The sequence below is a fragment of the Folsomia candida genome, unplaced genomic scaffold (assembly GCF_002217175.1).
Source record: "Folsomia candida strain VU population unplaced genomic scaffold, ASM221717v1 Fcan01_Sc002, whole genome shotgun sequence".
In the NCBI taxonomy this organism is placed as follows: Eukaryota; Metazoa; Arthropoda; class Collembola; order Entomobryomorpha; family Isotomidae; genus Folsomia; species Folsomia candida.
In genome coordinates this window covers 9,081,812-9,096,669 of record NW_019091194.1, presented here as the reverse complement: position 1 = coordinate 9,096,669, position 14,858 = coordinate 9,081,812, and the positions used below count along the sequence as shown (strand labels likewise).

The window sequence follows — 14,858 nt, the reverse complement described above, 5'->3', positions numbered from 1 at the left end:
TGTAAATGCATATGTACATTTAAGCTAACCAACCAGTTCAAGTTTAACTAAATTGACGCATTCGGCTAACCACAGAAATAAACGGTTTTCATGGTTCAGGAACTGCGATTTAAATATTCGGGATAAATATACGGCCCAATAAACTAAATATTGCTCAACTGTTAAGAATTCGAATGAAATTTAATCGGTATATTATTTGCCTATACAAAAATTGAGATTTAATTGAGACAGCAATTTACAGTTATTATTCATTAATTAATATTACAACAACAATAATTCTCTCCCAATTTTCCTCTCGTTAGTCCGTTCATTAATTATCTTGCATATCTACTTTCATTTTGGTAGATACAATTTTAGCAGAACGACAGAGCCAAGATTTACAAAACCATCATCATTTGTGCTGCTAGATTATCGGTACTGCCGTATAGGAATTAAAAACATGCAATTAATTTGCATGAACATGATGTGCGTTACATAGGGACATGCTGGTCAAAATACATTTAAGACAAACCAGAGATGATGGGGTTGCGCTAAAAACTGTGCATAAACGAATGATTGATTGATCGAAATTACTGTCGTTGATTGACGCCGTAATTTGCTCCTCGATCTCATTAGATGGTGGAGGTGTTGGAGTTTGAGTTTGCCGTGTAATTTATATGATACAGTTGACTAGCAAAGATGAAGAAGGATAATTATAATTACACAGTTTAAAAAATACTTAACTCTGCAGGGGTTGAGTTTATGGATATCGGTAAATTGTATGTACAACACAACCCTAAACCAAGATTGCTCAAGAAAGGAAAACATTTACAAAAATGGCTCACCACTAAATACAGTTTATACTGACTTATAAAACGCAAAATTTAATGACAACATATTTGCGCACAGTACAAAATCTCCAAATAAATACTGAATTTACCATATCCAACCCCCTTTTCCAAAACTCTTGATACAACTCGCTCATACTTATTTATGCATAAAAAAGATGCACATACATACATGCGACATGCGTGCATGAAAATGTGCTGTCAATCAAAATCATCAACCAACTGGAGCCTTATATTTATAACCCCGCAATTTTCTATAAAAATTACTAAACATGCTCCAGGCAGAAAATAATAATGTAAACTAACCAATGTATGCAAATTAAGAACTCCGTACCAAATTAAAGTTTCTCCATGACATGAATCAAAAATTTTGCAACGCGGTGGATTAACTTACCGAGTATTGAGTGAGATCATTGTTTGAAAAATTGTATAAGGCGTCCCTGTAAAGAAGAAAGGAGTTAATAAATATTATTTCATAATCAAATATTCGAAAAAGTTTGGAAAATTTATTACGAAAAAGATGGTTTTAAGACTAGATACTTATAGAAATTCATAGATAACCAACCTTGCCCCCACCACCACGCTCTCCCGTGTCAACCTCAGCAGTGTTAAGTGGTCCTCTGGATGACCTTCAAAGCTTCCCAACTTGTCAAGTTCATCTGCAATAAAAAATAATTTTAATTATTAATTTGATCAACACAACCAGAACACCGATACTATTTCTACCAGTCATTTATTTAAAGATAATAATTACAGAAAAAAAATAACTTCAACCATCAAATAAGTACATGACAAAGAAAGGTCAAACCAATAATAAATAAAACTCAAGAGTTTTTATATGCTTATTATTCAACACTTTTTAAGTTATTCAACTTTAACTAAATACTGAATAATTACAGGCCAAACGAAACTGATGTTCGTTACCAGTTTAAATTTTAGGAAGTCAACAATCAACGTGGGGCCAGCTACCTCAAGAAGTATCCGCACAAAAATGTGGTGCGATATATATTCAACTCATGTCATAAAGCCATAAAGTACTGTTGTTAACATGTCTTAAATTTCATGTTTGGGATGAAAAAAAGTAAACTTGCCCTCTCTTCCTCATCATTTTTCAGCATCTCTTGACCAGAACGAATAAAATTCGAGTCGCCACCCGCAAACATTTTTCCAATCGCATACAGAAGAGACGCAAGCGCGTGATCTTCACCGTTGGATAGGTTTCGAAACTCCGAACTTTTTTTATGTGCGATTGCAACCATAAATATTAATGTAAACGGTGGTAAGTGCGTGCTTGTCACACTAACACTCAGCTTACCTTCGCAAACCAAAGCACATTTGTTTGGGTAACCCTTTAACGGTCTATTTTACCCAATGGTAGAAGCTTTAATGCTACTTTTTACTTACGATGACGAGAAATATTTGCTGATGAATGTGCAATTTGTTGATTTTGATGACTAGAAAAGAAAATTTGGGTTGATTACATTACAAAGTGAGTTTGTAAATATTCGCAACGGTCAATTCAAAGGATGAAATTGCATTGCAGTCATTTACCACCAGTGCAAACAGAATTTTAAAAAACTCATCAAGCATAATGCAATGAATGAATTTCGTTATGTGGAAAATAATAGAAATGAACTAATTTTCAACAGAAATTAATCTTTGACAATAAAAACGTTAGTTGTTTGAGCACTCCATATTTTGAACTGAATAATACAAATGACCAAATAGGTAGCCATGCACTACCCAGGCGAGAAGATAAGTAAGCAGTACCAGTGCCCCAAATCTTTCTTCTTCCCAACGCATCAGAAATTTATCATATTTATTTTGTTACTACTAATGTTGATATAAAATAAATTAAACTTATGTTCTGTTTTACTTTTGAAGATTGAACAGGGGACTTTTTTTTACTTATACAGATTTTCTGACCAAATTTGATTTGTAAAAATCAAAATTGATGACTTAAGCCACTGTCTTGCACTGACCGTGGTATGAATATGTAGGTGGCTGCTATAATGCACCAAAGTAATCGTAAATTTACTGATCATGATTGCTGAATAGTGAGACGTCATAAAGTCATAACTACAATGTATATAACGACTTATAAGCTGCGGATCGCTATCAGATTTGGATATTTGGGTTGGTATTCGGTAAACCGGTTTCATTTTTACATGTTTTTCATCACTATGTAAAAACGTAAAAATTTGCAACGATAAGGTTAACGGTACATTAAAATAAAAGCAGTGCCCGGTCTCCGAGGAAAACTAGTAAGAGTAGAAGAACCAGATTTTTAGACCAAGTTCAGAATCGCCAATTTTTCAGGTTTGAAAGTGGCAGATTTCAAAAAAGTTTAGACAATGCAAATGCGTGTGCAAAAATAACATGCAATGCCGCTTCTCGTCGTTTTTCATGTGCAAATCTTTTGTTTTTAACTTTGCGATGGCATTCCTAAATACCAAGCAAATTTTTAAGCATGATTTGTAAATACCATCAGATTACGATGATTTCACAGCTAGCCAATAAACTGCAAACGAAAAGACACGCGTGTGACCATCGATCGTACTTTCGGTGGAGGCGCATCATTCCATTTTACGACTTAATTCCAATCATTATCAAATCAAGTATTGACAATCTATAGTTCCGTTTCGTGTAGGAGATTTAAAAAAAACATTTACATTGGAGGACATGCTTTCCTATTAGTGGATGATAAGGCAGAAAATGACCGTTACATTTATTTTATCGTTAGCAGCGCTATATGTTCGCGTCACCGCTTCTATTTAAAATACAATAGAAAATAAATCACTCCTTGTTAGTCCCATCTTTATATCTTTTTGCGTTAATAACTTTCTGAGCTAACTCCACGAATTGCAACTGATAAAATCTGGGGGGATATGAATTTATGCCATGACAATGGTGACAACATTTGCTGAGATAGAGGAAGGTAAGTTCTTGGAATTCGGCTTTATGACTGTCATTCATAATCATATAAAATGAATAAATAAATAAGAACATGCACAGTTATTCGCTGCACTAACTAACAACAGTGATTTAAGCACGTAAGATGGGAGGGGCTAATGGCTTATTATTTGTAAATAATGATGGATTACAGACTAAATAATTCAATTATTTATCAAATAAACAAGTGAGTCAGTTATGGTATTACATATTTCCGAGAAGAAGCTGCGAATAAATGGATTATTCCATTATATTTACTATTCAGTAAAATAGATAATTCAATATTTTATCATCCTTATACAACCTACATACACCTTGTATGGGCCTCATGGGTTTAGTCAACTATTCATGATAGATAAATACATATTATATTTTGATAGGTAAAAGAATGCATGGTGGGTCAAAGTGATTTCTTCACTGTTAAAGTCCGTTTAACCCAACTAGGAAAATCTGTGAGCGAAATCGTAAAGATTTTTGTGATGTTGTCGATCGATGTTTTGTCGGATCGGTGCATGTTGGTCTCTTCGTGCGATCAGTTCACTCGGATTGGGAAATCGTGAGTTTCGAAAAGTGGATAACAATGAAGAGCAAATTGGAGTCGAGTGATTTTATTTTCTTTTTTACGACAAAATTCAACCCGAGTAAACAATAAAAGTAAAATCTCTGCTAGTAAATACATGAGTCGAACTAGTCGAACATCAAGGAGAAGAGGGGATTAGAAAATAGAGATGCCTGCTTATATGTACCTATTTGCCATCAACTATAGTAATTTTTTAAATACTTAATGCAATTCGCTCGCCCAGCCAACTTTATTATCAAGTTCAGGGACGCATGGTTTGGAGGAACAGAGCAAAAAGGTTCATGTCCTTCCTCTTGAAATTAGGATAGAAAATAGACGCAGCAAATCTGGTTGCATGATCTGATTACTGATTTGATGTCATTCATTATTCTATTCGAGGTTGTAGTCTGTTCCGTTCATTACTTGATAGACATCAATCAATCGCTGCCATTACGCCGATACCAAGGCAGGTATGCCAGCCTTAAACTTTGGGATTAGAGTTAGACCTACATTTTTCAATTCCCCAACAATATTAAAAAACACGGTTTCCATTTATTATGTAGGTAAAATAAATACGAGCAGTTGGCTTCCTCGGCTTATTTATTTATTTCTCAGTAAGCCATTAAATACGTACGATATAGATCAAGCTCACCAAAAGTAGTTTTCGGTGCTTCTTATGTCTGTGTGAATTTTTCTTGAATATTTTTAATGTCATGCACGCCGACACAATATATTAGGGTAGTAATTTTAAATTCAGTACTCAAGATTTTATTCTGCACTGGTAACAACAACTTGAACCTGAATTGTAAAACCACCAAGATGATGGAGTGCTCTTATCTAATTCCTCTGAATTTTTGCAATATCAATCTAATCCATCCTACCACGTAATGTTTTTTGTTGTTGATTTTTTTTGCTCCTAACTTTAGAATTGCAGATTTGATCTGATAAAGTCTATTCTTGCAAACAATAGATGCACACTACTGATTTTTTAAATCGTCTTCATAACTATGAATAACTTCCTACTAAATAATGCTGGATTATTCTCAATCATTTCTACAAGTTCAGTAACATAAACAATTGCAATACACCGAAAAATTTCTTTTACGATTGCATACATTTGTGTTTTTCCCATCATCCGTAAATTAAATCAATGTCCTTTCAATAAAGATTCAACAATGTCCAATCGGCAATTAATTATGTTAAAAAAGCGTCACACTTCACCACAAATAGTTTACAAATTCGCTTGTGGTGACACAAAACAGATGCCAACAGTCAAGTTAATGCGAAGGAAAAACGGCATGTCTCGAAATAATCTCTCATCATCACTTGTGTTCACTGTGCTAATTCCAATTCATTCATTCAGTCAGTTCTTTCTACGTAATACAGAAACAGTTAACACTTTTGTCACCTTTGTATAGCCACCCCCAGTTCATGCCAGTGAAGTTCATGTCTTGTCTGTCATGCCATTCGCATTCATGGTTTCTTTGGACGTGTATTGACTTGTGCCACAGATCACGTCAAGCAAATGCCACGAAGAGCCAAAATGACGATAATGGTTCCTCTCTGGTCTGGGGGGAGATTGTTTGCATTGTTATCTCGAAATGTTTCGTTTGTTTTTCATCCGCCAACATTACTTCCCTGTCAATTGCTTTCGGAGTGAAGATCCAGCCAGCCAGTCATAGGCATCATCTCATCGAGAATGACTTGGCTTGACTGACTTATCGTGGCTCAAATTAGAATTCTCAAGTCCCGTTCACCGAGTTTAAATTTGCTCTGCCTACAACTCAAACAACCCACAGTCAGCCAACAACAGCAGCCGTGGGGATGTTTATTGCTGGCATTTAGCTTCTTAATGTTATATCATTAGGGTGGCGGTTGTGGTCTTTATTGCATTAATTTGGCTTGGTTTTTTAGAGGAACTGACTGAAGGCTCAATCAAATCTCGTGCTTTGGCAAAGCAATAAAGCATGGTTTTCACATGGCATCTCTATGCATGCATCACATGGGAAATGTGAAACTTTTACACAAAGACATCCATCCATCTCAACAAAGGAACAAGAGTTTGAGATAGAGTTTGTTTTTATTGTTAAAATTAGCAGAGAAAAAATAACGTAACATTAACCCTCGCAATAATGCACGATACCCTGTCAACGGGTAATAACGGGTCATAAAAACAGCCGAAAGTCATGACATGTTGGTGTCTTGCTTTTGATCTGAATAGCATGAATAATTTGAACGAAATATAATAAATATGTGACATTGACATAATAGGATGGGAAGAACTGGATTTTTATTGTTGAGCAATACCAAGACAAATAACGACTGCATTACATATAGAAAATGGACAAGGATATCTATCTCTAACATAAACTTGACAAAAAATAAAGTAGGAAAGCCGGATTTTCAAAGAAAAATACACAACTGTAAAACAAATAATGGCTTTTCAATGTGGATGTTACTTTTACCACATGTATGCAAAGAAATTACTAAAGATGTCAATTCTACAATGGCAAACTTTTTCTGCCGTTGTCCATCTGTGAAAAATACATTTTTTGTCATTCTCTGGCAAAAGTCACTACTTTTATTACAATTATGTAATTTCTTATCTTCTGTCAGAAATCAAAAATTTGTTCGGAATATAATGACAATAAAGAAATACCGCTAATCCGATTGACACTGACAATGACAAACTATGTGTATATGTAGATATGCACATACAAAGGTTAGTCCTCCTCTAACGACAACAATAACTTTGACTTTTCTAAAACTATTAATTGCAGCGCAAAACAATGCAAGCAGTCTTGTGTAAAAATTAAGCTGCTGCTATGTAACGATTTCCTTTCCCTAAGCAGCAGCGGAAGCACAATTGACATTGGCGAGTGACAACGTCAGTCGCAGCAATTTATTCTTATAAACTTGCTCGTCATGCTGTCATCAAAATCAAGAGTAACTGACCAACAACAATCAAAAATGGTTTTTTTCTTTTGTTTTACGTTTGCAACTGTACTTTTAATAATAAAAATGAAATGAACGTTGGTTGAACTCGTACGTTTGAAATTGCGTGTAAATGTCAATCTGCAAAATCCAGCTCATCAAGGACGAAATGTTTTGAAAATAATAAATAATGTTTAATAAGCTACATGCTCCTCACCAACATGCCCATTATTGTATAACTTAATTTGAGATTAACTGTTCTTCACAAGTTACTAACGAACAACGCCAGGATTGCATTTACCAAACTTTGATTGTCATTGCTATTTTTCTGGCAAATTTTCCGCATTCATTCACATGTCAGAAAACGGGCCTTTTATATGGATTATGTGTTATACAAGTGCATATATGGCTGTGTGTACGAGTAAAAGCATGCAAAGTTTCATTGTAAACCGTCACATCGAAAGAAAAGGAAAGGAAGAGATTGAAACTACAACTAATGAGCACTTTTATTATTTTACGTCAGATTCTTATATGTAACAAAGACATTCTTTCCAATGTTACCCAACATGCATGCCACACCACAACCAGAATCACATGATGTAACAAAAATCATTTTGATCTTGACTCTTGACAGTGGAATATTTATGTACGTAGATGGAATGAAGTACCACCGCCATGATTAAGAAATTGAAGTTGACATGACAAGACTTTTGTGATTTTAGCGGTACTAAAAAAGTTGCTATTGCAGGCTCATCAGGAATCAATATCATTATTCAATCGATCAGATTGGAAGAATAGGAATCCGCTATGTTATGATATCTACCTGCTATTTTTTACAACTCTTTTGACGGGCAGAATCATAATTACGATGAGCGACCTGTCGCAGAAACAATAAAAATCAAAAATCAAATGGTGCTTTTCCACCTCTAGTCCCGACTAACGAATTTACATGTGTGTAGATATGTGCATGTAATCTTATTGACTTGGCTTAGGAGGGGAGCTTGCGAGGTTGATAATAACAGATCTCGATGCCCTTTGGATATGTGGTAGGGACCCATGAGTGTACTATAACCCTGAAGTGGTTTGACTCCATGGCCCCATCTGCGCCCGCCACACCCACTCAAAAATGCCCAAAAAACGCTTTCACTCCAGTTTTCACTCACTCAAATCCACGCCAAAAATCCAATTTTACTCGGATTTTGAAATTTCTTTCACCATTACACTCCCAGATAGTTGCTTTCTTCAATCCAATATCAAACTCAATTTTGCTGATGACTATTTCGCAGGCATAATTTGCGTTGTTGATTACTACAACAATCCTCATTCCGAATTGCAATTTTTTAAAATACTAAAAATTTCGAAAAAATTGAGTTTGATATTGGATTGCAGAAAGCAACTATCTGGGAGTGTAATGGTGAAAGAAATTTCAAAATCCGAGTAAAATTGAATTTTTGGCGTGGATTTGAATGAGTGAAAACTGGAGTGAAAGCGTTTTTTGGACATTTTTGAGTGGGTGTGGCGGGCGCAAATGGGGCCATGGAGTCAAACCACTTCAGGGTTTTAGTTCACTCATGGGACCCTACCACATATCCAAAGGGCATCAAGATCTGTTATTATCAACCTCGCAAGCTCCCCTCCTTAGAAGTCAAGCGACTCTGAGTATATCCAGTTATTATGTAAGAGATTCACTAACTCCACGAGTCGATGAAATGCAGCTATACGAATGCACAATGGATTCTTATAATCCCTTTGTCGGCATGTTTCTTCTTTAAATACCAGTCTACAAAATCTTTTGTATTCGGATTCAGGAAGATTTTTAAGCCTAAACACTTTCATTCCAATGCATAATGATGTGACACCAGTACAATCTGTGTAAAACTCTTTCTAGCTTGTGCTTCATGCTTTGCTATGGGCTCGTCCATCGTTAAGGTTAACAGTTCGATTTAAGCATTTACCTTCCCAGGTAAATGATAAGCCGGGTTCTGTCAGGTCAATAATGAGGAAGTGAAACTGTGGAAGGAAATATTATGAAGAAGGAATTCTAACTTTGAGCTGTGACGCAAATGAGGATTACAGAAGATTGGATTGCAAGCACAGACAAAAATTTGCTCCTGGGCAAAATAAGGATTAATTAAATTCATTATTACGCAAGAAAAAAGTGTACAGAGAGACTGACAAGAGCAATTGAGCACATATTTTTTCTGAATTTTTCTAAACTCATATTTATAAATCAAAACATGGGCTAATCAAACTTGATACTACTGCAAACTTGAGATTCCTCTCCATGAACCAGCAAATGAACAGGTACAGTCAATGGAAAAAGTATTGGCAACCCCCACGCCAGCTAAATAAAATTGGCTGTAACGTTGGAATGCATTATACAATTGGCATGAAAATTTGTAGGCCTTTAGCAAATATAATGTAGTTTTCGATTATAGTCATGTTTTATTGATTAAAATTAGATAAACACAGTTTTTAAATAATTTGTTGGAAAATTTGCAAAAATTTACCCGCAAAAAGTATTGGCAACATGTGGCCAAATTAATTACGCAAAACAATTTTCTTAATCAGCTACCACATTTCATTACGGTAAGTTAATTTGGTGAGGAAATATGACGTTAGCTACATTTTAAGTTTACAGTTATGTTGTCTGGAGGCAAAATGGCGACACCAAACGAGCTGTATTTGCCGCGAGAAATAATCATGTCTCTTTCACAAAAAAGCTTTCTTATCGAAAATTCAAAGAGAAAACATACTTTTCCATATTTACCCCAGGTTTATACATTGCATTATCATTGCTTTATGTCACCATGGCGTTCTCACTCCGTCCTTCTGTGACCATTTATGCTTATTTACCAATTATTTGACCATTCTCCTCCCATTCGCTTTCTCTTCCAAATTCTCCGAAGAAAGTAAAAATTGAATTTTTCAAATTACGAAAAATGTCTTCATTTAATCGGAAACTTTTAATTAAAATTATCTTGGTGAGGAGGGAGAGACTTCGGGCTCAAAGAAAAGCTCGAGCAATGTCTATCAGACCAATTTTGTTCAATCGTCTGCTGCATGGCGAAAGTTTTCTTGTTCACGAACTTCGCAATGATCCCGACTACCACCACAAATATTTCAGGTATATTTATATATATAAATTTTTACAATTAGATTTTTCAATGTACTAAATATTTAATAAATCTAGGATGACCAAGAATAGTTTTGATGAAATCCTTCACCTGATCGAACCCGATATCACATGTAAGAAGACACACAGTCGCCCAATCATGCCCATTGAAAAACTTGCCCTAACATTAAGGTAACCCAATAAATAATGATTCTGATAATTATTCAAATTATTAACGAAGATTATTGTGTGCAGATACATGGCATCCGGGAACTCTCAAGTTTCACTAGCCCTAAGTTACCTGTTCTCCCCATCAGCGGTTTCCGGTATCCTCCGTGAAGTAACTCGAGCAATTTGCAAGAAATTGGGACCACTGTACTTGCCAAAACCAACTGAAGAGATTTGGAAGGAGAATGAATCCGTCTTCCGATTGAAGTGGAACCATCCCAATGCGTGTGGCGCTGTCGATGGGAAACACATCAGAGTCCAAGCCCCAGCATTATCCGGATCGACCCATTTTAATTATAAGAATTTCTTCTCGGTCGTCCTCCTAGCAATCGCAGACCCCAACTACAAGTTCACGGCAGTACATATTGGTGTTAGTGGATCTCAGTCCGACGGTGGGATTTTCGGACGATCGTCTCTCGGCATGGCGCTGGAAACTGGGACACTTGGTCTGCCGCCCCCAAAGCAAGTAGGAGGAAAGGTACTTCCCCATGTACTCCTGGGGGATGATGCATTTCCTCTTCGAAAATTTATGATGAAGCCTTTTCCTGGAAAATTTTTGGAGAAGGAGAAAAGAATCTACAATTATCGGATGTCACGGGGGCGAATAGTGGTCGAGAATGCCTTTGGGATATTAGCGGTCAGATGGCGAATATTTCTCACCACTATCATCGCCGATCTGGAGTTTATAAAGAAGATTATTGAGTTAGGAACAATTTTACACAATTTTTGCATGACCAAGATGGACCACAATGGAATCACTGGAGACACATTTGAAGGAGAAGACAAAATTCCCGGAAGCTGGAGAGATGAAAATACACAGTTACAAGGAATTTCTCAGCAAGGCAGTAATAGGGCGGCGGATGAAGCAATTGGAATTCGACAAAGTTTCTGCGATTATTTTAATGGAGAAGGGTCAGTTCCGTGGCAGGATTAAAAAATCTAAGTTAAATTTTAATTGATTTACGAGTGCATGTTATTTTCAAAACAAAATTTATTTAAGTTATAAATTCATTACGGGTTGAATTATTGTGTATAAACTGTAAAAATTGCAATCTTAGTATAAAAATTATATTCATAATTACTATTCTAAACATTTCATCTCAGCATTATGAATTAAATTATTAATATCATGCTGAAGCTCCAAAAATAATTTGCGACCTTTTTCCGAAATAATTCTTAATTTTGGTGCCAGTGACTTTGCATACAATTCAAATTCATCCTCCTCTGTTTTCAAAATGGCCAGCAATTCCTTGTCAAACTGGTCGACTTTTCGCTTCATTCCAAACTTGGTATGCGATCTTGAAGTCGATAGCTCCTGATAACGGGGCACAATTGTAGTTGTTTGTCTTCCCTCAACGTCAAGAAGTTCCTCGATCTCCACCACCTCGGACGACGTGGTTTGGACTCCGTCTCCAGCGGTCACATCGTCGTCAACGTTTGAGAATGTCCTACACATCACCACAATTTCATAAATTACAATTTTTAAAACTATCTGGAATTGTGACTTACGTTTCTTCAGGCTCAATCTCATCTTTCAAAAACCTCATGGATTTTTCGTGGCGAAAGAACGGTCTGTTTCCTGCACCCTTCCCACTAGGATTTTTTAAACGCCGGAGAAATCCAGAAAACTGTGACCTCAACTTTTGCCAATGTTTCTTCAGGGATTCGGCTGAAATTTGCAAGATCAGAATGGCAATTACACATTCCTTTCAATTAATAACTAATTGAACTTACCAGTGAAAGTATCATTCTCGAAATTTGTGGCGATCTTTTCCCACTTTTTCTCTTTCAAATTATTATTTTTGAATTGGGGATCCTTCTTTGCAAATAGACATGGCTCCTCATCCACTAACAATATCAATTTTTCTTCCACCGTTGTTGTAAATACCACCGACATAATTAATTAATCGCAAAAATTTAATTATTTTGCATGGAAATCTTTACATTCGCCTACCGTAGTTAGGATGATGGTCTAATTCGGAGGAGAAGAGAATGCGAACGCGAAACAGGGGAGAAGAGAAAGTATATATGCATTTTCCTTCGGAGAAAAGATTCGCCGGTGAATGACCGGGTCATGACAACAGAATGAGAAACTGAAGTATGCACCGAGAAAGTCACCGGCGAATCGTCGAAGGACGGACTAACGGCGAATGTATAAACCGGGCGTTACTATTGAAAACGTAGCCAAGAAATATAAAATGACAATCTCAGTTTCTACTTTTCCATGGTGCGGAAGAAAAAAGTCACCTACGCCCACGAGCCACTGATGAATCAAGAAAATTATCACTAGAGATCGGAAGATTTCAGCTCCCAAAACCATGTTGAATTTGAGAACCAACTGTGGCGTCAACATATCATGCAATATTGTGATCAATCAAAAATCATGCTATGGGGTTTCAGGGTCCAGAAGCCCGACTGAAGCGAGGGTCCCCAAAACGAACCAACTCAATAAATTCGAATGGACTAAATACCACCCTGAATAGACTTCCAATGAATGAAAAAGGTTCTGCTGGTCTGACATAAGCATATTTTACTTATTCGGAGCCAATTGAATGGTTCAAGTCTGGCGGATGCCATAATAGGCTCAGAAAAACGAATATGTTCCTATGACAGCTAAACACAGAAGAGGAGCGATTATGGTTTGGGGTTAAATGACTAGGTCGTGGCGTAGGTAGCTGGTCATTATCGATGGAATCATGACCAATGAGGTCTAAATAATCATTCTAAACGATAATTTGAAATTATTTGATAAAAATCTGACCTATGAAGGAATTTTATATTCCGAAAATTCAGTGACCCCAAACATGTAGCCAATTTAACGATGCAAGGTTTTGGAGATCGAAAAGGTTAAGCTTCTTTCGTTGATTGCACAGTCTCCCGATGTGATTCTGATTGTCCGGATTGAGAAAAGAGGGACTGGTGGGAAACCACTCTTCGAAAAACGAGCTTGTCAAAAGTTCGAAGGAAGTGTGGGCAGCCATATAGAAAAGCGTTGTAAAGAAACTTGTTGAATCAATTCCACGGCGTATTTGTGCTCGTATTGCGTCGAGGGGAGGTGCTACGTAATACTAGAAGCAGTTTGTCATAATAAAATTGGCGTTTCTTTGATTTATGATTTTTTAAGTTAAGGGTTGCCAATACTTTTTGAGGGTAAATTTTGCAAATTTTCCAACAAATTATTTAAAAACTGTGTTTATCTAATTTTAATTAATAAATCATGATTATAATCGAAAACTACATTATATTTGCTAAATGGGTACAAATTTGCATGCCAATTGTATGATGCATTCCATGGTTATAGCCAATTTTATTTAGCTGGCGTGGGGGTTGCCAATACTGTTTCCATTGACTGTATTTAGGAAGTTTATGTATACTTAGGAATCAAGAGCAGCCTCATAAAGTAGTCTTAATTCTACTGTTTCATTTTGTAAGGGGAAATTGCAATTGAGAAGAACTCGATATCAGAGAGCTTAATAATCGACTGTTGCCTCATTTAAGCTTGGTAACGAATTAAGACTTCAATCACAGCCCATCGTAATAAACTAAAAACATGATGAACGAATTTGAATAAGGAAACCAAACCAGCTTTGTATTTATCATTAAGAAGTTTTGCCACTTCACTTTGTCCATTCTACATTTTGCAGACTATTGCACATTGCACTTATGTATGTACATGAATACTTGTTGCTAATAATTTTACACCAATAATATGACTTGAATAAAAAAATGATGATGTGATGTATCGATCAATATTCACTGCCCCTCGGTCAAAACTGGATTGTCAGACAGACTGACACTGGCTGGCTGGGTACTAGGGCAAAAAATAAATGTGTAGCACAAAGTATGAATTACAATTTCAATGGAACAATGTAGAACAAGCCGAGAAGATCAGTTTAAATGTGGACGAAGAGTGCCACTGATTAAGTTTAACTTAACCAATTCGGGTGACTGACCCCAACTCATTTAAAATTATGGAGTACAAATCAACATATTGTAAATATGTAAATTAATGGTGTATGTGTATCAATGTCGCCGATCAGTCTGGTCTGGTTCGACAACTGAAAGCAATCACAATTCAATCTAAAAATCTCTACAGAATTTTAATTTTAAGCACAAAAACCTCTTTACCATGGCAGCACGCCAGCTCACGTTCAGTTGAGATTAATTTTTTAAAGTTCCTTAAGGTTTGGAACAATTTTAAATTACTAGACCTTCGACATTTGAATGAGTGAATAAATGGCGG

At 36.1% G+C, this 14,858-nt stretch overlaps 1 protein-coding gene and 1 long non-coding RNA gene across 3 annotated transcripts in view; one reads left to right on the top strand and one right to left on the bottom strand.

The window, feature by feature from the left end:
* The window catches only part of LOC110842951 (semaphorin-1A), a 73,533-nt gene that overhangs the window by 7,293 nt on the left and 51,382 nt on the right, over positions 1 to 14,858 (bottom strand). For both annotated transcript variants that reach the window (XM_022088830.2, XM_022088831.2), the window contains exons 3-4: positions 1,393 to 1,486; positions 1,222 to 1,267 (exon numbers count right to left, since the gene is read on the bottom strand). In XM_022088830.2, the coding sequence (XP_021944522.1) occupies positions 1,222 to 1,267; positions 1,393 to 1,486 (140 nt within the window). The remainder of the gene's footprint in view (positions 1 to 1,221; positions 1,268 to 1,392; positions 1,487 to 14,858) is intronic.
* LOC118434275 lies at positions 1,523 to 2,702 on the top strand. The gene is made up of 2 exons (XR_004833894.1): positions 1,523 to 2,106; positions 2,556 to 2,702. It is a non-coding gene; the product is annotated as an uncharacterized LOC118434275 (long non-coding RNA).